General features: G+C 41.4%; 1 protein-coding gene across 4 annotated transcripts in view; it reads right to left on the reverse strand.

Moving 5' to 3' along the window:
* The window catches only part of PPP2R3A (protein phosphatase 2 regulatory subunit B''alpha), a 212,665-nt gene that overhangs the window by 26,603 nt on the left and 162,860 nt on the right, over nt 1-23,202 (reverse strand). For all 4 annotated transcript variants that reach the window (XM_062214313.1, XM_062214300.1, XM_062214319.1 and 1 more), the window contains 4 exons: nt 16,725-16,811; nt 10,172-10,328; nt 7,826-7,874; nt 7,308-7,397 (listed from right to left, as the gene is read on the reverse strand). In XM_062214313.1, coding sequence (XP_062070297.1) covers nt 7,308-7,397; nt 7,826-7,874; nt 10,172-10,328; nt 16,725-16,811 — 383 coding nt within the window. The remainder of the gene's footprint in view (nt 1-7,307; nt 7,398-7,825; nt 7,875-10,171; nt 10,329-16,724; nt 16,812-23,202) is intronic.

Raw genomic sequence — 23,202 nt, forward strand, 5'->3', positions numbered from 1 at the left:
GGCTGAGGGAGAGGCCACCTCACTCACTAAAGCAGCATCAGAGTGTGACAAAAACCAGGACAGGCACTAAACCATTTACCAAAAGAAGGTCTGTAAGAGTCTGTACAGCCTGCCTCAAGGCAGTTTCACAGACCCCATTGGGACAAGGCAGAGGAGAGTCAGCATCTCACACCACATTCGCCACCGTGAGCGAGTCTGCTACCTGTCACGCAGCTCACTTTCCTGCCGTGTCACCTAAGTCTGACTGCTGCTGTGTGTCTACCACCATTTCCTACGCAGGAGTTTGATTCTGATTGAATGGATATTTTCTTCTTTACTTTCAAACAGTGGGATTCAACTGTCTCCTGCTCATCCTTTTGTTTTAACTAGGCAATGTAAACCACTGAGACCCCACACAATGGGCACCCAGTAAGCGGAAGCTAAGGGAACAAATATCAACAGGGCAGAATTCGGGTGGGCCTAACTTTTGATCCTCGTGAACTGTGGGGAATTTCATAACACCAGCAGAATTCTCTTTTAGTGAGTCTACAGCCTAACTGGCATGAAAATGCAGATGAATCACATCTGGCACAATAGGTAATACATTAGAGTGGTAATCTCTTATAAGATTCTGAGTGATATGGACCTGGGTTTGAGTCCACTTTGGGCTCTTACTAATTATGTTGTCTTTCAGAGCCTCTGTTTCCTTAAAATGTAAAATGAGAGCACTCTACCTAAACTCAGTGATATGAGGATTACATAAATCAATGAATCTAAAACACTTATGATTGGTAAAAAATAAGACCTCAGATTTTCAAAAAGTTCATGGAAACACAGCATTAAAAGATAAGTTGGGATGTGCATTTAGTCTAATGGTTAAGATACCTGTGTTCCACATTAGAGGACCTGGGTTTAATCCCCTGCTGTGGCTTAGGATTCCGGCTTCCTGTTAATGCAGACCCAGGGAAGCCCCAGAGAAGCCCCAGTGATGGCCCAAGTAACTGGGTTCACACTGCCCATGTGGGAGCCCTGGATTCAGTTCTCAGCTCAAGGGTCTGGCTTTGACCCAGCCTTTGCTGCTGTAGGCATTTGGGGAGTGAATCAGCAGATGAGACTGCCCTTTGCTCTCAAATAATACAAACAAAACAAAACAAAACAAAACAAAACAAAACAAAAAAAAGAAGTAAGTTTATTTTGGTGGCAAAAATTTTTGATTTTATATATCCAAGAGGTCTTAAAAATTCATAGAAAATATGTGTTTATTTCAAAACAAATTTTTTCAACTTAAACTTAGCTTTTAATTCCATTTTCCACAAATTTTCTGAAATACTCTCATCTTAGCTGTTAGGAGAAAGGCAATATATAAGGTAGGAAATAAGCACCAAAAACAGATTTCTTAAGAAAACGTTTGAGTCAAAAAGCTTCTTTTGGTGTTATTTTATATAAGAACCCAATTATGGATCCCTGATATGGAAAGCTGATCTGAATGGTTCTCCTGATGACCTGAATATTTTGGATCTATCCTACTCCTGAGAAGACTGAGAAACTAAAAAGAAGACAGGCTGAAAGGCACCGAAAAGTTACCAGGGCAGTGCCCAGTTACGGCACCCAGAACTAGAAGAAGGAAATCTAGTTGGGGGGGGGGGGGCTAGCATGTGAGACCATCTTTCCCCGGGTGGGCAAAGCTGCTGGTTCTGGAGGAGGGGCCTGAGAAGCTGAGCTCGACTTGACTTGGCAGTGGTTTGTTAAGGATTCTGGGTCTGGCTTGATAGGCTGTCAGTCTGTAATCTTATTTCCTTGTACATGTTTATATTTCCATTTTCTTGGATGGTTTTGTCTCAAGGTAATGCTGGCTTTATGAAATGAGTCGTGATGTCAGTGTTGCGGCACAGTGGTTACTGCTACCCCCTGCAGCACTGGTATCCCATATGGGCACTGGTTTGAGTCCTGGCTGCTCCACTTCCCTGCTAATGGCCTGGGAAGGCAGTGGAAGATGGCCCAAGTGATTGGGCCCCTGCTACCCACATGGAAGACCCTGATGAAGCTCCTTGTCCCTTGCTCTGGCCTGACCCAGCCATGGCCATTGTAGCCATCTGGGGAGTGAACCAGCAGATGAAAGATCTCTATTCCTCCCTCCCTCTCTCTTTCTGTAACTCTTTCAAAATAAATAAATACATCATTCTAAAAAAATGAGTTGGAAATTGTCACCTCCTTTTTTATTTCTGGAAGAGGTGGTACAGGGTTTGGGATTTCTTCTTCAAATGAATTAGATGAATACAGTGAAATTAACTGGGCTGAGATTTTCAGAACGTTTTAAAAATAGATGTGCTATTTAGGTTTCATATTTCTTCTTGGGTGTGTTTTATCTTTTGAATTTCTAATTCTCTTGAGTCATCCTTTTTGATTATTGGATTATTTAGAAATGTTTTGTTTAGTTTCCAAGTGTGTGGAGATTTTCCATTTTTTCTTTATTGATCTTTACATCCATTCTATTTTGTTCAGAGAATATACTTTATATAATTTAAATTCATTATTTACTTTCAATTTTTATTTAAGGAGTACGGGGGGGGGGAGAGGGGGGGGAGAGAGAGAGAGAGAGATCTCCATCCATTCATTCTCCAAATGCCCACAATGGATGGAACATGGCTGGGCTGGGCCTGAAGCTGGGGGCAAAAGTGCAATTCAAGTCTCCCACATGGGCTGCAGGGCCCTAATTGCCTGAGCCATCATTGCTGCCTCCCACGGTCGGCATTAGAGGGTGCTAGAGTCAAGAGCTGGATCCAGGAGTTAAACCCAGGCTCTCTCACGTGGGAGGCAGGCATCCTAACTGCTAGGCTAACTATCTGCTCCCTCAATTTTTTAAAAACAAGTTTCTTGAGATATATTTTGCACAGTTCTTTCATTTGAAATTTATAGTTCAAATTTTTTAAGGATTTATTTATTTACTCCAGAGGCACAGTTACAGACAGAGAGAGAGGGAGAGAGAGGTCTTCCATCATTCCCCAGATGGCCACAACAGCTGGGACTGGCCCAATTCAAAACCAGGAGCCAAGAGCTTCTTCTGGGTCTCCCACATGGATGCAGGGGCTCAAGGACTTGGGCCATCTTCCACTGCTTTCCCAGGCCATCAGCAGGGAGTTGAATTGAAAGTGGAGCAGCTGGGACATGAACTGACACCCATACGGGATGCTGGCGCTGCAGGCAGACGCTTAACCTATTATGCCACAGTGCTGGCCCCAGTTCAATGGTTTTTTAACATATTCACAGAATTGTATAACAACTGCAATTCATGATTAGATACTTCTATCTCTTCCAAAAAGAAACTTCATGCCCAAAAGCATTCATTTCCCCACAGGCCTCTCATGGACTAAACAACCACTAAGCACTACTTCTGTATCTATAGATTTGCCTATTTTAGTCAACTCACACACAGGCTTGTCTTGCTTATGATGTGGATATGTTTTGAGCAAAGTGTCATTAGGAGAGTTCATTATTGTAAACATCATGGTGTATACTTAAACAAACTTAGGTGACATAACCCTATGGGACCAGTGTGGCCCAGTGCTGACTGAAACGTCATTATGTGGTACATTACCGTAAACAAATTCATACAATATCTGGTATTTTTTGCTTGACATCTGTTACTCTGCATAACGTTCAACCATGTGTACTATGTAGCAGCACTTCATTTCTTTTTACTGCTTAATATTTGACTACATGGATAGATCACATTTGTTCATTCATCAGCTGATGGACATTTGGGTTGTTCTTACCCTTTGCCTATTATGCAAAATGCTGCTGTGATTATGGGAATGCATGTTTTTGTGCGGCTATATTTTCATTTCTCTTACTGCTAGGTCATATGGTGGGGGTTTCTGTGTTTAACGGCTGATGAATGTCAGACTGTGTTTCATAGTGGCTGCATTTACATTCCCACTGGTAGCCTATGATGCTTCTGATTTCTCCACATCCTTGCTAGCACATCTTCTCTGGCTTTTTCATTACAGCTATCCTAGTGGGGGTGAAGTGGTATCTACTGTAGTTTTTTAACCTTTTCAATTTATTTATTTGCAAGTCAGAGTTAGAGACAACAGGGGAGAACAGAGACACAGAAATCTATCCACTGGTTCACTTTCCCAGATGACTACAACAGTCATGGCTAGCCAGGCCTAAGCCAGGTGCTTCTTCAGGGTCTCCCATGTGGGTGGCAGGTGCCTAAACACTTGTGTCATATTCTGCTGCTTTTCCCAGGCTATTAATAGGGAACTGGATCACAAGTAGAGCAGCTGGACATGAACCACCACCCACATAGGATGCTGGCATTGCCGGCAGCAGCTTTACCCACTATGCCACAATGCCAGCACCTCTACTGTGTTTGTAATTTGCATTTCTCTGATGATTAATGACATCAAGCACCTTTTCATGTGGTTACTGGCCATGTTAAGATGACAGTTTCAAAAATTTTCTGGAAAGATGAAATTAAAATGTAAGTTAATTTTGGTGCAAAAGAATTTTACAAAATTTGAAATATTTAACACCAAAGCATACTTGTTTTTTAATTTCATTTGCCATGAATTTATTAACTTTTTTAAAATACTTGCCTATATATCTTTGGAAAACTGCCTATTCAGATCCTTAATGTTTTTCAATTGGTTTGTCTTGCTATTGTTGACTTTTTAAATATTGTTTACATATTCTAGATACAAGTCCCTTATTATAAGATCATTTGCATATATCTTTTCCTGTGTTGTGGGATGTCTTTTCACTCTCTTGATGATGCCTTTTTTTATTTGACAGGTAGAGTTATAGACAGTGAGAGAGAGACAGAGAGAAAGGTCTTCCTTTTTCCGTTGGTTCACCCCCCAAATGGCCGCAACTGGGACTAGAACCTGGCGCCCATATGGGATGCTGGTGCCGCAGGCAGAGGATTAACCAAGTAAGCCACGGTGCGGGCCCTGATGATGTCTTTAAATATAAGTTTTCAATTTGAGAAGTCCAAGTCATCTATTTTCTTCTTTAGTTGTTTGGGCTTTTGGTTTCATATCTAAGAAACTGTGCCTAACCAAGGCCATAAAAATTTACTCCCATATTTTCCTCAAAAATTTTTAAAGTCTTAGCTCTTACATTTTGGTCTGTAATCCATTTGAATTAATTTTTATGTATAATATGATAGGGGATCCAAATTAATTTTTGTTGCATGTGGATATCCAGCTGTCACAGTACCACTGATGAAAAACTGTTCTTTCCTAATAAGATGCCTTAGTATCAAGGTTGAAAATTAGTTAGCTGGGTGCGAGCCTTATGACCCAGTGAATTAGGCCACTTATTGTGATGCCAGCATCCCATATGAATGCCAGTTCAAGTTCTGGCTGCTCCACTTCTGATCTAGCTCCTGCTAGTGGGACTGGGAAGGCACTAGAAGATGGCCTAAGTGCTTGGGCCCCTGCAACCTATGTGGGAGACCTGGATGGAGCTCCTGGCTCAGTCCTGATGCAGTCATGTGGAAGGTGAACCAGTGGATGGAAGATATCTCTCCTCTCTAACTCTTTCAAATATAAAGAAAATCAGTTTACACATAAATGTGGGGACTTATTTATTTCTGGATTCTTAGCTGAGTTCCACTTATTTAAATGTGTATCCTTAAGCAAGTACCGTACAGTCTTTAAACTCTGTGGTATATTTTGAAATCATATAGTGTGAGTTCTTTGGTATTTTTGTTCTTTTTCAAGATTGTTTTGTTTTCTCTGGTTCCTGACTCAAGCTTCCTGCCAATGCAGACCCTGGAAGATGATGGTGATGGCTCACGCAATTGGCTTCCTATCATCTACAGGAAAGATCTGGATTGAGTTCCTGGAGGCGGGGGCGGTCCTAGGTTCTGGCCAGCTGCTATTGCAGGCATCTGAGAAGTGAACCAGCAAACTGGAGCTCACTGTTTCTCTACCTCTCAATAAAAAAGTTAAGAGTGTGCTTTGTTACGCCAGCAGCAGTCTTTTCCATTTCTTTTCAAAGATTTACTTTATTTGATGGGGGGGAGAGGGAGGAGTCTTCCATCTGATGGTTCACTCCCCAAATGTCCACCATGGCCAGAGCTGAGCCGATCTGAAGTCAAGAGCTTCTTCTGGGTCTCCCGTATGGGTGCAGGGTCCCAAAGATTTGGGCTATCTTCTGCTGCTTTCCCAGGCACGTTAGCAGGGAGCTGGATTGGAAGTGGAGCAGCTGGGACTTAAACCCATATGGGATGTTGGTGCTACAGGCCGGGGCTTTATCTCCCTGCACCACAGCACTGGTCCTTCTTACATTTCAGGTTCTCCACATGTCTACATTGCTTCAAGAGGTCATGTTAAATGACTTATACCATCTATGTATATGTACATTCTATGACATTTGCACAATGACAAAAATCACCTACCTGCTTTTGAAATGAAAGTTATTTAAAAATAATGTAACAAGCTACTCTTACTTCAATAACTTCTAAACAAAATATCCAACATTTAGACAACCTTTTGAGCCAGTATGAAGTCAGCTGAGTCAGTTATACCCGCAAGCAGCACCAAGGACTGCAGCCCCTCGTCCCTGAGCACAAGCCATGGGCACTGTGTTACATGAGCTGGGGATAAGGAGCAGAGAAGGACCAAGACTTTTTGCTTAACTAGGAGAATTTGCTGCCGTAAATCCAGCTATGTTTGCCAGTCCCAGGGGGTCACTCTGATCATGCACATGTTTCTTTCCTTCTCAGACTTACTTCTGAACCTTTAGGATTGTAAAACAACGAAGATTCATGGTATCCATCCCCACATTCTCTCTCTCTCTCTCTTTTTTTTTTTTTTTTTTTTTGACAGGCAGAGTGGACAGTGAGAGAGAGACAGAGAAAGGTCTTCCTTTGCCGTTGGTTCACCCTCCAATGGCTGCCGCGCTGCGGCTGGTGCACCGTGCTGATCCGAAGCCAGGTGCTTCTCCTGGTCTCCCATGGGGTGCAAGGCCCAAGCACTTGGGCCATCCTCCACTGCACTCCCGGGCCACAGCAGAGAGCTGGACTGGAAGAGGGGCAACCGGGACAGAATCCGGCGCCCTGACTGGGACTAGAACCCGGTGTGCCAGCGCCGCAGGCGGAGGATTAGCCTAGTGAACCGTGGCGCCGGCCCCAGCCCCACATTCTCTTAATCAGTCCTGCTGATTCCTCCTGATCAGCTTCCTCATCCTTTGTCCTCTGTCTGCGAGGGTAGTGGCCGGCCGCTGGGCTGGGCTCAGTGCACGAGCTGTGCGCCGTGACTGTGTCCAGCTCTGCGTGTGTGTCTGACACCTTGGTAAAGGAAACTGAGACGTCTTACCTGGTGGGGTTCCTTTTGTCTTCCTCAGAGATCAAAAACCAAACAAAATCAGCATAGCTCATTCTTCCTTCCTTCTGTACTGTTTTTCCCCTGAAGAAAACACAGTTGCAGAATTGCCTGAGTAATTAAATAATATCCTCTTTGGAAATTCAGTTAAAAAATTTAAAAAATTAGGATGTTGGCTATTATTCATAAAAGGCAACCCTTCTGTTGCCTGTTTTGTTTTTGAATCCTACAAGGGGAAACCAGAAGGCACCAGCAAATATGAAGAAAAGAACCCTGGTTTCTAATCGAATCCAGGTAATTACTGGACTCTAGAACTGTTACCTACATTGACATTTGGGACTAATATTCATATTAAAGAAGCACTGTCTTACATTAAACCATGACCATATGTTCAATGTAATATTATTTAAACTAGCAGCACTGCCAAATTATGGAAGAAATCTTGATAAATGAGATTAATCCAGTTATTACTAGTAGCTCATTTTTAAACTCAGATTTTAAACTTTTCTTACCTTGTTACTGCACCAGAGAATATCCTTTCAATAATTCTGTTTGAGGAAGCTAAATATAAATTACAAAGCCAGTTAGAAACATGTTTCATAAAGGCCATACTTTTGGAAATTTATTTTTCATTTCTTACGAGCTAAACCATAACAATCTACCTTGATGAGAATATGAGTACTTGTTTTTAACTTATATTCAATTTATACTATTCTGAAGCATGAATGAGGCAGCTTCCTATTTATCCATCAATGATTTCAAAAAAATAACAGGCAAATTAATGTGCCTGATGCTGGGAAGTATTAACACAGCTGAGAGCTAAATTAATTCTGAGCAACCTGACACCTAATATAAAATGCACTGCATTTTTATTGACCTTGTTATCCAATGAGATGAAACAAATTTTCATCTAAAACAAGATAAATTGTATGCTAACATCAAATTCAAGAGTGAGCGGATTGTGTAGTCCTGAAACAGTGTACAGTATATTAAAGCAAAACACCACAGAGTGCTTTTAAGTAGAGTTTTACAAAAGATATCAAGACATACTATAACCAGACTTTTCTTATATTCCCATCCTGTGCGAGTCCAGGATATAACATCATGTAACAAAGAATTTTTAGAAATTCTATGATTAAGTTGTATCTGTAGTCAATTGTATCTTAAGACAGTATACTGCTTTTTGACTAAAGAGTCTAGAGAATCTACAGCAGCATACCTCATTGTAGGTTCAAAATAACTAATGGCACTAGGTTATGTATGTGCTTATGTGTGTTTTCGAAGAGATGCCTCAGAATCTCAGATCTCTTTAACAAGTACACTAGGCAATGAATGGTCCACACAGTAACATTTCAGGTTGAGTGACGAGATCATGAGGGAGCTGGCACCCTCAGCATCTAATACTTCTATAGGAGTTAGGTGCAGTCAATACAGACAGTTTGGTTGAAGAAAGTTGGGAATATGTGTGTCAGCATGACCATGCCTGGCCTCATGTCGAGGCTTATGCAAAGATCCTCTATGCTTTCTTAAGCACTGTTTTATGAGGTTAACAATTCGTACTAGATAGAAAAAAAAAAAAAAAGAAAAGAAAAGAAAAGAAAGAGGATCCTAGAGGAAAGGCATGGATATTTCATGCCAAAGCTAACATATTTCAGCTTTGGAAGTTTTACCTCCTAAAACTGAAGACCATTTTATTTCATGTTGTCTCATTAAAGAGTTTGGTGAGTGAATAACTTATGTAGAGTTTAGTGATCCCTTCATTTATGCAAACCTAGACGTTTGCTTTTCTGGACTTTGTCCCATGATCATGGCAATAGTGAGCTGCTATCTGATTATACACAGTATTTGGGGACTTAAGAGAATTGTGGTTCCATCAGCCAGAGAGAGACCGTTAGAAGCTGGGACAGTGCACAACCTCTGCAGGCGGGCTCCTGTGGCACAGTTCTCACTGCCCGAAGGGAGGTGTATAGCTAGGAAAGCCGAGTCTCTGCACCATCATGCTGTCTTGGTGACAGGAAGGTTATGACCACTTTGTGTCAGGTAAATACACCTGGGTATTTCCCCATGATGTCTGCTTAGCATCTGAAAATTTGAGAGAACTCACTTTTTAAACATGTCAAACTTCTATCATTCCTCACATACACCAAATAACAAGATTCAATGCATTTATTAAAAATGTGTGCTCCAACACATAAAAAGGCAGGCTGATTTTACAGCTGCCCGAGAAGACATTTATGGACAGAACAGGAACAACATAATGCACGGAGAATGAATCAGTGTATCTTGGTGCTTAGTTGAGAACAGGTTCTAAGTTCACTACTGAAGAAAATGGAGCAGAAAGGGTGCTCCCATGTGATGTGTAATTTTTGTTTTCTGACAAAAGGAAGCATGGAAAACTCATCTGCAGAGAAAACAGCTTCTGGGACTAAACTCCAAAAAGTATGTTTTGAAGAGTACTTGAAAAATAAAATTTGGCAAGGCAGAAACATTATTTTTATCCTTGGGGTTTTCCTAGAAATATTTTTACATAGGAAATATAAAGGTGCACATCTAATCTCTTTAAGACAGATTTGTCCAGGTATAGATCCTACTTAGTTCATCCTCAGAACACACACATCACCATGAAGGCTTGTCAATTCACAAAACCAAGACTGACAACTTACCTCCAAATCGCTTTTCCTTAGACCTGGCCTCTAAATAAAAAAACAATATTAAACTATCTTTGCTTCACCTCCACTTAAAAATTCTTGGCCCTGAAAGAGGATCTGATAAGATATAAAAGAAATGAGAATTTCTCAAAATGAGCAGGGACAATTTACATAGCTCTTCAATATCTTAGCATCTATAGAATCACTCACCCTGGTCATTGTATCGAGATAGATCGGCCTGGCTGATGTAGAGGTCATGATCACTATCTAATTCCCAGAATTTACAATAAATAACATAGAAATGTTCATAGGAGAAGTAATCTGTGATTTGGTTTATATCTTCCTCTTCTTCCAAAAGGGCTAGAGTCTGAAATGGTATGAAAACAAGGATTAATTTTAAAATCATGAAAAACCAGCTTTGGCCATTATAGAGTATAGCAAATTTTTGTTTTAAATTTAACTGAAAAATTTTGGTTTTGGTACCAAACCAGGAACTTTTTAACAGGCAGCTTCCTGATACCTTTAATCAACTGATCAATACTAAGGGACTTCAAAAAATTTGTGAAGAAATGGAATTAAAGGGCAAAAATAAAAAATGTAAACCTCTTCTCAACATAAGTCGCATCAAATCTGACATTTTTTGTAAGTGATGATGCCAGCCATTTAGTCACTTCCTAAAGACATTGAGTGTCTTTGGAATTTAACCATGTCAGTGCATTTTTTTTTTAACATTATTAACTAGAGAGAAACATGTATCCTTTAAAGATTAAGACTAGGAAACAAAAAGAATTTAGAAGGAGCCAAATCAGGACTCTAAGGTGGATGCCTAACGATTTCCCACTGAAACTCTTGCAAAATTGCTCGTTTGAAGAGCAGAAGCACTGTGGTGGTGACGCTTTCTGGGCATTTTTCTGCTAAAGCTTTGGCTAACTTTCTCAAAATACTCTTACAATAAACAAATGTTATTCTTTGGCCCTTTAGAAAGTCGACAAGGTAGGTGCCTTAAGCATCCCAGAAACCTGTGGGTATGACCTTCGCTCTTGCGCAGTTCACAAGCACCCTTTCTTGTGCTCCGACTGGACCACGTCCACCCCTCTGCAGCCACTGGACTATGCTATGCTTCGGAATCACGCTGGGAAAACCATGGTTCATTTCCTGTTCTGGTTCTTCCAAGAAATGCTTCAGGATCTTGATCTCACTGGCTCACTGTCTCTATTGAAAGCTCTGCTCTTGTCTGTAGCTGATCTGGGTGCAACAGTGTTGGCACCCATTTGAGCAAAAAAATACTCCACTTTAATTCTTCGTCATAATCATGTAAGCTGAGCCAACTGAAATATCTATGATGTTATCGTGTCTGTTGTTAATTGTGGTTCTCATTTAGGACATAGATAAAATTAATTTTTCCTCACAAACTGATGTAGATGGTCTTCTGCTTAGGCTTCATGTTCACCATAAACACTTCTGAAATCAGTTATTCATTTGTAAACTGCCGACTTCTTTGGGGCACTGAGACCATCAACCTTTTATAGGACATCAATGATTTCATTCTTCCACCCAGGCTTCACCATCAGTTTGATGTTTGTTCTTGCTTCAGTTTTAACAGAATTCTTCTTGCTGTGCTAGGAGCTCTTTTCTAACTGATGTCTTATTCTTCCTAGTGCCTCAAATTAGACCCAGTTCAGATGCGTTATAACAAGTTAGTAGGATTTTATTTTGGTGCAAAACAAAATGGAAATCCATGCAAAGTTTTTCCTTAATATACTTTTTGAAGACCACTTGTACACAAGCATTTACTGAGCCTTAGAATATGCTCAGTAAAGGGTTAGATGCTATGAAGGATATAAATGCTGGGAAAGTGAAGAGCTATCATCAAGGAGACTCACGCCAGAGGTCCCTAGACTATCAATCACAGAACAATTAGGCCAGAGGCTTATAATTACATGGCCATTAACTAACACGGTTTTTAACTTTTCAATGTTATGTAAGCAATATTAAGAAGAGTTGGCATCCTCATATAGGACTTGGTTTCATAATGAAATGAAGTTTTTTTTTTTTTGCAAGATTATTTATTTGAAAGGCAGAGTTGGAGAGAGAGAGAGAGAGAGAGAGGGAGACAGAGACAGAGAGACAGAGACAGAGAGACAGAGAGATCTTCCATCCCCAAGTGGGCCAGGCCAAAGCTAAGAGCCAGGAGCTTCTTCCAGGTCTCTGGCATGGACCTACTCTCTGGGCCATCTTCTGCTGCTTTCCCAGGAAATTAGCAGGGAGCTGGATCAGAAGTGGAGCAGCCAGGGTGCCTCTATGGGATGCTGGCACTGCTGGCCATGGCTTTAACCCAATGAGCCATAGCACCGGCCCAATGAAATGAAATTCACCATAAAGGTTACTTAAACATGCAGTTGTGATGATGCTCCATGGCCTGGTACAGAAGGGATGGCGGCTGGAGCTGCAGGACCCTATGCTGGAAATGAATGTGTGTCTTGCCTGACTCACTGCACACCTTAAGGAAAATACCAAAACTAATGATTTCGAACCCACAATTCTATAGTCAACTAAACTATCACATAAGTGGGTAGATAAATGAAGGTATTTCTAGGAATAAAAGGTTCGAAAGAAAAACAAAAGAAATTATAAGGAAACTTAGGAAATAGAAAAACAAAATGAGATGGCAGAAGAAAGAACATATATATTAATAATCACAGTAAAGATAAATGAGCTGAATCTCACTATTAAAATACTTTTGATTGAATATATATAAAGTCACACCTCCAAAACAGATCTAGGTATACACTTTCTATAAGAAATGCCAAAAATGAAAATTAAAAGGAAAGTTAAAAAAAAGGCAGGCCAGCGCCGCGGCTCACTAGGCTAATCCTCCACCTGCGGCACCAGCACCCCAGGTTCTAGTCCCGGTCGGGGTGCCGGATTCTGTCTTGATTGCTTCTCTTCCAGTCCAGCTCTCTGCTGTGGCCCAGGAGTGCAGTGGAGGATGGCTCAAGTCCTTGGGCCCTGTACCCTCATGGGAGACCAGGAGAAGCACCTGGCTCCTGGATTAGGATCAGCGTGGTGCACCGGCCGTGGTGGCCATTGCGGGGGTGAACCAACGGAAAAGAAAGACCTTTTTCTCTCTCTCTCTCTCACTGTCCACTCTGCCTGTCAAAAAAAAAAAAAAAAAAAAAAAAAGGCAAACAAATACTAGTCAGAGGTTAAAAAAAAAAAAAAGAAAATATACACTGATATTAATAGAAAATAAAATGAAATTGAAGGTGAAAAACATAAGGAGCAAAGAAGTTTATTTCATAATATAAATGTATTGCTTTGATTAAAAACATTTTTTAGGGGTTGGTACTGTGGTATAGTGGGTAAAGCCACCTCCTGTGGACTGCATCCTATATAGGCCTTGGTTCAAGACCTAGATACTCCACTTCTGATCCAACTCCCTGCTAATGCACCTGGGAAAGCAGTGGAGGATGGCCCAAGTCCTTGGGTTCCTGCACCTACATGGGAGACCCGGATGAAGGTCCTGGCTCCTGACTTCAATCTGGTACAGCCCCGACTGTTGTGGCCATTTGGGGAGTGAACCAGCAGGTGGAAGATATCTCTGTGTGTGTGTGTGTGTGTGTGTTTCTTCCTCTCTCTGTGTAACTCTGACTTTCAAATACATAAATACATCTTTAAAAAAAGATTTTAAAAAATGTAAATGCTGGTAATATCTAGTAATAGGAACAAATAAGTGAACAAAGCTAGACCTATAAAATACTTCATCTTAGAAGTGAGGTTTGAGGCTGCGGTGTAGTGGGTAAAGTCGCTGCCTGCTGTGCTGACACCCCATATGGGCGCTGTTTCAAGTCCCGGCTGCTCCACTTCTGATCCAGCTCTCTGCTGTGGCCTGGGAAGGCAGAAGATGGCCCTTGGGCCCTTGCACCCATGTGGGAGACCTGGAAGAAGCTCCAGGCTCCTTTGGATCAGCCCAGTTCCAGCCATTGCAGCATCTGGGGAGTGCATCAGACTTTCAAATAAATAAATAAATCTTAAAAAAAAAAAAAGAAGTGAGGTTTGAGAGATGCTCTTGGGCATTGGGACTTTGATAAATAAAATTTACTCAAAGCACAGAAAAAAACCAAAATTCTTCACTAAGAAATAATTTTTTTGACAGGCAGAGTTAGACAGTGAGAGGGAGAAGAAATAATTTTAAAAATGTAAACACTGGGAAACTACAATGCTTTGGCAAATTGAAAACAAAAATTATTAAATTATGGTGAGCCATCTCAATGGAAGAATACACAGCCAGTAAAAATTATAATGTCTAAAGAGAAAAAAAGTAAAACCTTGAAGTTTTGAGTGTAAATATAGATAAACAGTAGGAACTATGTCAAATTCTTAAATCTACATATACACATATGACTATCAGAAGAATATATACAAAAATTATACTAGCTGAATGAGGGTGGCAAGATGTTTTTTCTTCTGTTTACCAAACTTGCCTGTGCTGTTTTATTTTACAACATGAATGAAGCAGAGTATGTTGGATAAAACAAATTTTTAGAAACAAGGAATTACCAGTTTCACCTGGTATAGTACAAAAATGAGGATGACAGGTTACTGCTACTGTTGGTGAGTGTGCAGGTGAAAGTATGGAGCAGTGCAGGCTTTGGGGAAGGGCAAGCTGGCAGAATCTATCAAGTGCACACACCGTTTGACCCAGGATCTCCCCTCCAAGTGTCTACTCTAGAAATTTTTATTCATATACACATAAGAGAAAAGAACAGGCACGTTCACTCCATCACTGTGATAGAGAAAACCTAAAATGACTTGAACATCGACAGAGGAATAAGTAATTGATGTTAGTATTGCCATGCAATGGATTATATAATGGTTAAAACAATTAATTAATGACTAGAAATTAAAAGAATCCTGACACTGTTAAGTGACAAAACAAGTTAAAACAATAGTATGAATCCAAATATTAAAAAGAGCAGCCATACAAAGTAAAACTAAATACTGAATACTTTTATAAGGCAATAAAACCACAAATAATACGTATTTCCTCTGGGAGAGTAAAATGGCAAGTTGACGAGATAAACAGCGACTTTTGCTTACTTATTACTCTCGATGTGTTTGTATTATTTGGATATATTCACATTATTTGAATGTCTTATGAGTACTTATTCAAGTACCCAGAGGAAGACAAGAAGAGGGGTGAGAAGTAAGTAGGGAGGGGAGAGTAGATGCTGTAGGATTCAGGACCCGTGAGTTCTATTTCTAGTTAACCAACTGACTTGCTTTGAGATCTTATGTAAGTCATTCAGCTTCAAATGTTATCATCAGTAAAAAAAAAAAAAAAGATCATAATAGTGATTCAAATATTACAAACTATAATGTAATTCGTATTTCAGGAACATGAAAAATTACCTCATCATTCTTTTTCTTTATATTATTTTTAAGGATTTATTTATTTATTTGAAGGCAGAGTTACAGAAAGAGAGAGCGAGCTAGCGAGTGAGCTTCCATCTGCTGGCTCACTCTTCAAATGGCCTAATGGCTGGAGCTGAGGTAGGCGGAAGTCAGGAGTCCGGAACTCCATCGGTGTCTCCCACGTGGGTGTAGGGGCCCAACAGAGTGATGAGTGACAGAGAGAGAAAGATAACTTCTATCTACTGGTTCACTCTCCAAACAGCTGCAATAGCCACTGTTGGGCCGGGCGGAATCCAGGAGTCAAGAATTCCATCTGGGTCTCCCAAGTAGATGGCAGGGATCCCAAACACTTGGGGAACCACCATCTCTGCTGCCTTCCCGGGTGCATTAGCAGGAAGCTGGACTGGAAACAGAGTACCTAGGGCTCTGATATGCCATGTGGGTTAACACATCCCATGATACCAACTGAGAGCCCAGGCAGGCATCAAGTGTTCAATAAATATCAACAATGTCTGTGATGATGACTATGCACTTTAGCGTAAAAACTGCTACTTCTGCCAAGTCTTCCTTACCTTGACTGTTCTAGCTGACAACAGAGAAAAATAAAGAATAATAAGGTTGTATTACTAGCTTAAGCTTCATTTAGTATGATTCATTTAAAATAAAACATTTCTTTTCCTTTCAAATGTGAACCATTCTTTCTTTAAGCTTAGTCAGGCCCGAGGATCACCTTGGTAAAATGCTCCCATTAGTGGTTAATATTTGTTCTTTCATTTGGTAAAATAAATAAAATACTTGGATGGAATGTAGTCTTTCTTAAAAAGAGATCCCTGTACTCTCCTGCAGCAGAAGCTGAAGAGTCACTGCTGAAAGGATAAAGTGCAGATTATTCCATTTCTTTTGCAGGGCCCTTCCCAACCTGGCCCCAGGCCCCTTCATATCCATTCACTCTTTCAACACCATTTGACAGTTCTTGATTCCAGCCTTTGCTTACGCTGCTTCCTCTGAATGGAATTCCCTTTAATCTTTATCTTGGTAAGCTGCTGATATCCTCCAAGGTCAAGATCACATGCCAGTCCTTTTGAGAAGCCTTCTCTGCACCTTTTACACATGAATCCATCACATCAGGCCTGGGTGTCTATACACTGCTCTCCTCTGGTCTACAGTGCACTGGTTATTCTGTTTATCTCCCACCCCCATCCCACTGTCTGACTATAGGTGTCTGACAAATGCTTAATGACTGAAAGCAGTGACAGTGCTTCATATGCAGTAAGCACTTAAATACTTGTTAAGTGAAATAAGAACATTATATTGAATTTGATCTTTCAGCTTTATCAGAGAGGCATACTTGCAAAAAGTTGCTTTTTCTTATCTCTGTTGAAGTAATTTTTCCACTCCAAGATCTGTTGACTGTGTAGAATATTCTCTGAATAACCTGGTTCCAAAAGGAGAACAAAACCAAACAAAAACATTAGATATGGCTTGTTAGTTTACCAAAGGCCACATTACACATATACATGGGGCTTATTTAAGTTTTGGCTTTTTGATTATATCAAGTGTAATTTCCAGTTCAAATTAACACTATATTTTAAAATCTATATATTTTACTTTTTTTAAAAAAAAGATTTATTCATTTATTATTTGAAAGACAGAGTTACAGAGAGACAGAGGCTGAGACAGAGAGGTCTTCCATCCACTGGTTCACTCCCCAATTGGCTGCAATGGCCGGCGCTGCACCGATCCGAAGCAGGAGCCAGGAGCTTCCTCTGGGTCTCCTATGTGGGTGCAGGGGCCCAAGGACTTGGGCCATCTTCTCCTGCTTTCCCAGGCTATAGCAGAGAGCTGGATTGGAAGTGGAGCAGCCAGGACTCAGACCGGAGCCCACGTGGGATGCTGGCACCGCAGGCTGCGGCTTTATGCGCTACACCACATCTCCAACCCCATTAAAATCTATATATTTTAAATCAGCCTCTATACTTCTGAGAAGAAAAAAAATTCTGTGCTTACAAGTCTTCATTTCTCAGCTGCCTACACATCACTTCATTTGTTTACTTCTCACTTCGCAGGGATGCCTGATTCAAGTAACGCTTATTGGCTGGACAGTCTGGGAAGGAAAGGGAGGTAGAAGAATCTGCTGGATCGTCTTAGCCACCGATTACCCAGAAAGAGGGCTGTCCAAGTGGTTTGAGTCAAGAGGGCATGATTCTGGTTACTGCAGCCTTTTTCACTGTAGTCTTGAAGATTCTTAGTCTTCTAGGCTCTATGGAAACTCAAATGTTTGAGATTCCTCTTCAACAAAAATTTTTATTTGAAAGGCAAGATGATAGGGAGACAGGAAAATAAGGGAGAGAGGGAGGGGAAGAAAGACTGGAGTGGGGAGAAAAAGAGCTCTTCCTTCCTCTGCTTCATTCCCCAGATGCCTTCAACTGTAAGGGCTGGCCAGGCCTAAGCCAGGAGCCAGAAACTCTGTCTGACTCTCCCATGTGGGTGGTGGGGGATCCAAATACTTGGGCCATCATCTGCTGTCTCTAAGGAAGCAGGACTGAAGTGGAGTAGCTGAGCCTTGAACTAGGCATTCCCATATGGGATGCAGGCGTCCAATCAGTGCCTTATCCCACTGTTCCCTAGGACTGGCCTCTGTCTGGGAAAATGTGTACCCTGAGCTTTATTCGGCCAAGGGCACTTTCGTTGCTACCTAGAGTTGTAATGGTTTAGCAGCAGCGGAGCTCTGGAGAAGGCCTTGGGTAGGATGGGACTGTGGATGCGAGGGTGTAGGGGAGGATTTGAGAAGGAAGACAAAGGCTTCCCTCCTGGAAGTAAGAGGATACAGTGCACTCCTCACGGTTTTACTTGTGAGTATTCCTACCCACTTCATTTCCCTTTCAACTATCTTTTCCTCCAAAGAAAGCAGTGCAAGAGCAATTTAAGCAGCATTTTTGGTACTTTTTTTGGCTTTTATTTTGATAGTCTAATAATACAGAAACCCTGTACTCTTGGTGGTTTTATCATGGAGGAAGTTAGTGCCATTGCCAAGCTATTCTGGTGCAAGAAGAACAAAGAAGGGAAGACATGTGGACACCTTCCAAAGAGTAGGCCTACTGAGCTGCTAAGCCCCTCTCTATGTACGCATTCTTTAGCAAAGAGGTTAATTTTCAAACAAAATAGGGAAAACCAGCATCAGATGAAGGCCCGATTTCCGCTGCCTCACAGTCACCACCCCACCCTGCTACCAGCGCTGACTCCTAACTGTCCAGCACGGAGCTCAAGCACCACCCTCCAGAGGAAGCCCGGCACAGGCACTGGCTTCCTTCCCCCACTGCCGCTTGAGCCTCCAGTCACTCAGCCCTGTGGCTGGATTTCAAACCCAGTGCCTTGGTCATCACCTCTAAATTCTAATGGGCCTAGTCTTTCTCAGTTGTATTCCAGTATCTGATATGGTGCTTTGCATATATCAGGTGGTCAATAAATGCTTGATAAAATAATTATATTTGGAAGCTGTATAACAAAGATTTCTGTGTTATCTCTGTGATAGAGAAATATGGGTCAGTTTCATAGCTAGGATGGGCAAATCGAATCAGAGCTTTGAACACCAGATGAATATCAACCCAAGAAAGGTCTCTAATTAGTATTTCACAGAAGTATTTCTGTCTGTAATTCACAGACAAATATAAAATGTGCAGAAGACATAAGACAGGGAATAGTAACTATTCAAGATGACTGGGAAAGACTACTGAAGTAGTAGTGTTTAATGTGGAGGAAAAACTCCACACTGGAGTGTAGATGTGATCACGTTCTGGATGGCTGACGACCAGACTGAGGACCAAGCTGACTTGCTCTGCATGGTACCAGAGCACAGAACTTGTACCAATGGACAGAAATGCCCTTCTACCAAAACGCTCCACTATAAGGAGGGGTTTCCTAAAATTAACCCCATGGAGCAGTGGGTTTTTATGAAGTAGTGAGGGTTCTTCTCACCACAAGTACTTAGGCAGAAGTTGACAGGATTCCTGCATTAGATAGAAGCGAGGATCCACTGGGGCCTAATTTCTCTACTGACCCCAACTAGTCAAGACTCTGAGGTTCCTGAGGACAGAGAAGATGTCTTAATGCTGTATTCTTAGCACTAGCTTGAAAGAAATTCAAATAAAAAAGATGAAGGATTTTTAGCATAGAATCTACAAGTACAAAAATAAACATTAAGAATATAATTTGTCAGAGTCTGCATTGTGGCACAGCAGGCTGAGCGGCCACTTGTGACTGGCATCCCCTGTGGGCACTGGTTCAAGTTGTGGTTGCTCAACTTCCAGTCTAGCTCCCTGCTACTGTGTCTCAGAAAGCAGAAGAGTACACGTGCCCCTGCCAACCGTGTGCGATACCTAGCTGGAGCTCCAGGTCCTCGGCTTTGGCCCGGCCCAGCTCCAGCCATTTGGAAAGTGAACCAGGTGAGTGAAGAGCTCTTTCTCCCTCTCTCTTTGTAACTCTGCTGTTCAAATAAATAAAACAAATCTTTAAAAAAAAAAAAAAAGAACACAAGGCTGGCACTGTGGCACAGTAGGTTAAGCCGCCGCCTGCAGTGCTGGCATCCCATATGGGCACCAGTTCAAGACCCAGCTGGCCCACTTCTGATCCAGCTCTCTGCTATGGCCTGCACCTGCACTGGAGACCTGGAAGAAGCTCCTGGCTCCTGGTTTGGATTGGCATACCTCTGGCTGTTGCAGCCAACTGGGGAGTGAACCAGCAGATGGAAAACCTCCCCCCCCCCTTTCTCTCTCTCTGCCTCTCCTTCTATCTCTGTGTAACTCTGACTTTCAAATAAATAAATATTTTTAAAAAAAGAATGCAACTATCATATTCCATGTACCCCTTTCTCAACTTAAAGTCAATTTCAATACATGTTGCATTAAATTTTTGTTGAACATTAGATTTATGTTACCTGGTTTCGAATATAAATTTATTTCAAAGTTTGAGTTTCCAAACTGAATTTTACATTTATAATCTCAAACTTTCAAAAAATTATTTATGGAATACCTGTTGCATTTAAAATTATAAAACCTTAATTTGTATTCATTTTTGCTAATTTCTTTTTCTCTTCTCCTTTTCGACCAAATTTTAAAAATTTGCAGAGCTTGTTAGACATTTCTTAAGATTTATTTATTTGTTTGGAAAGCTATAGTTAGAGAGAGAGAGAGAGACAGATATTTTTCATTGGCTGGTTCACTTCCCAGGTGACTGCAACAGCCAGGGCTGGGTCAGGTTCAAGCTAGGAGCCAGAAGCTTCTTCCAGGTCTCACACATGGGTGTCAGGCGTCCAAGTTCTTGGGCCATCTTTGGCTGCTTTTTCCAGACCATTAGCAGAGAGCTGCACTGGAAGTGGATCAAGCAACCAGGACAAGAACTGGTGAAGTGGCTTTAATGATCACAGTTCAGTGCCAGCCCTAAGGCATTTCATGATTTCTGACTCTGCTAACCTACTTCTATTACTGCAAAACAACGTGCCTGTATTACACTTATTCATAGCCTCAATCTCCTTATTCAGTGGCCCTTCTAATCAACACATTGGTTTTCAGATTTGCCAATTTAGCATTTTGGATTATCAAGGCAGCGTCACCATCTAGTGGTAAAAGCATGTAGCTGCTGGTTCTATATTAATTACAGCTATTTTTCTAATCTTTGGTTTACCATTTCTACATAAATAAAAATTACAATTTTTAAAACAAACAAAATTTAAAATAAATAATTAGAATAACATTCTCTCAATGAGAGAAATGAAATTTGACAATCTTTCACCAGTGGATCTATAGTCATTTGATAGACAAGGTGGATCATAAGTCAGTATCCTAACTTACATTCTATCAAATTGGAAATCTTTTTTTTTTAAGATTTTATTTATTTATTTGAGAGGTAGAGTTACAGACAATGAGAAGAAGAGACAGAGAGAGAGGTCTTCCATCTGCTGGTTCACTCCCCAAATGGCTCCCAAGGCTGGAGCTGCGCCGATTTGAAGCCAGGAGCTTCTTCCAGGTCTCTAATGCGGGGTGCAGGGGTCCAAGCACTTGGGCCATCTTCTACTGCTTTCCCAGGCCACAGCAGAGAGCTGGACTGGAAGAGGAGCAGCCGGCTGGGACTAGAACAGGCGCCTATATGGGATGCCGGCGCCGCAAGCGGAGGATTAACCTGTGCCACGGTGCCGGCCCCATCAAATTGGAAATCTTTAATTCACAAATACATGCCACCAGGATTAGAAATAATTGTTTGATAGCTCTGCCATAAATTTGCTTGACAAGTAGATTAAACGCAGACAGAGAAATTTAAAGCATTTGTTTCTTTAGATGAGTCGATAAACATATCAAATTCTGGAAGCCTGGCTCTTCCACCTGGCAGAAGTGAATGGATCTGCTAACCCACTCTCATAGCTCTAAATGTTATTTCTTCAAGGTCTTCTACAGAATTTGGGAAATTACAAAAATAATTTCTTTCTCTGTTAAGAGGAAAAGACTTTTTTTTTTGACAGGCAGAGTGGATAGTGAGAGAGAGAGACAGAGAGAAAGGTCTTCCTTTTTGCTGTTGGTTCACCCTCCAATGGCTGCTGTGGCCGGCGCATCTCGCTGATCCGAAGCCAGGAGCCAGGTGCTTCTCCCGGGCTCCCATGCGGGTGCAGGGCCCAAGGACTTGGGCCGTCCTCCACTGCCTTCCCGGGCCATAGCAAAGAGCTGGCCTGGAAGAGGGGCAACCGGGACAGAATCCGGCGCCCCGACTGGGACTAGAACCCGGTGTGCCGGTGCCGCAAGGCGGAGGATTAGCCTGTTAAGCCACGGCGCTGGCCAGGAAAAGACTCTTAATGATGAGCAGTCTCCACCACAGCTGAGTCACCTTAGGAAATTTTATCACCTTGTTTTCACAATTAAAATGCTGGCATTTAGCCTGACATGCTGGATTCTTCCCTATCCAGCTACTGAGTACATCACCATGACACCATCTGAACAAGCTACAGAGTATCTTTACTAACAGCACCAGTGTCATAAAGAGGCATTTAAAATCTCATCACTTATTTTAAAAACTCCCACGGCCACCTCTTTCCTCAGAAGTCAGCATATGCCAGTTTGGATAGCAGAGTCGTTTACTCCCAGCATGCAAAACTGCACACTCAGGGGCTGAAGTTTGCTGGTATTTCTAATTTTTATTTTCACTCAATATCAAGAAACTTATTTCTCAACTGCTAACTCCTGGAAATGAAAGAGAAGACTATAGACTGACTTTAAGTGTAATCCCTTTTTTAAAACTTTTATCTAGTAAATATAAATTTCAAAAGTACAACTTTTGAATTATAGCAGTTTTCCTCCCATAACCTCCCTCCCACCTGCAACCATCCCATCTCCCACTGCCTCTCCCATCCTATTCTTCACCAAGATTCATTTTCAATTATCTTTATATACAGAAGATCAACTCAGTATATACTAAGTAAAGATTTCAACAGTTTGCACCCACACAGACACACAAAGTACTGTTTGAGTACTAGTTTTACTGTTAATTCACATAGTACAACATATTAAGGACAGAGGTCCTACATGGGGAGTAAGTGCACAGTGACTCCCATTGTTGTTTTAACAATTGACACTCTTATTTATGACATCAGTGATCACCCGAGGCTCTTGTCATGAGCTGCCAAGGCTGTGGAAGCCTCTTGAGTTCCCAAACTCTGACCTTATGTAGACAAGGCCATATCAAAGTGGAAGTTCTCTCCTCTAAGAGTAATCTCTTATCTGGGTGGTGATGACTTTATTGTTGTCAGTGGATCCTTCCAAGTGTAGAGTGAAACACTGGACTGA

The sequence above is a fragment of the Lepus europaeus genome, chromosome 2, assembly GCF_033115175.1.
Source record: "Lepus europaeus isolate LE1 chromosome 2, mLepTim1.pri, whole genome shotgun sequence".
Lineage (NCBI taxonomy): Eukaryota > Metazoa > Chordata > Mammalia > Lagomorpha > Leporidae > Lepus > Lepus europaeus.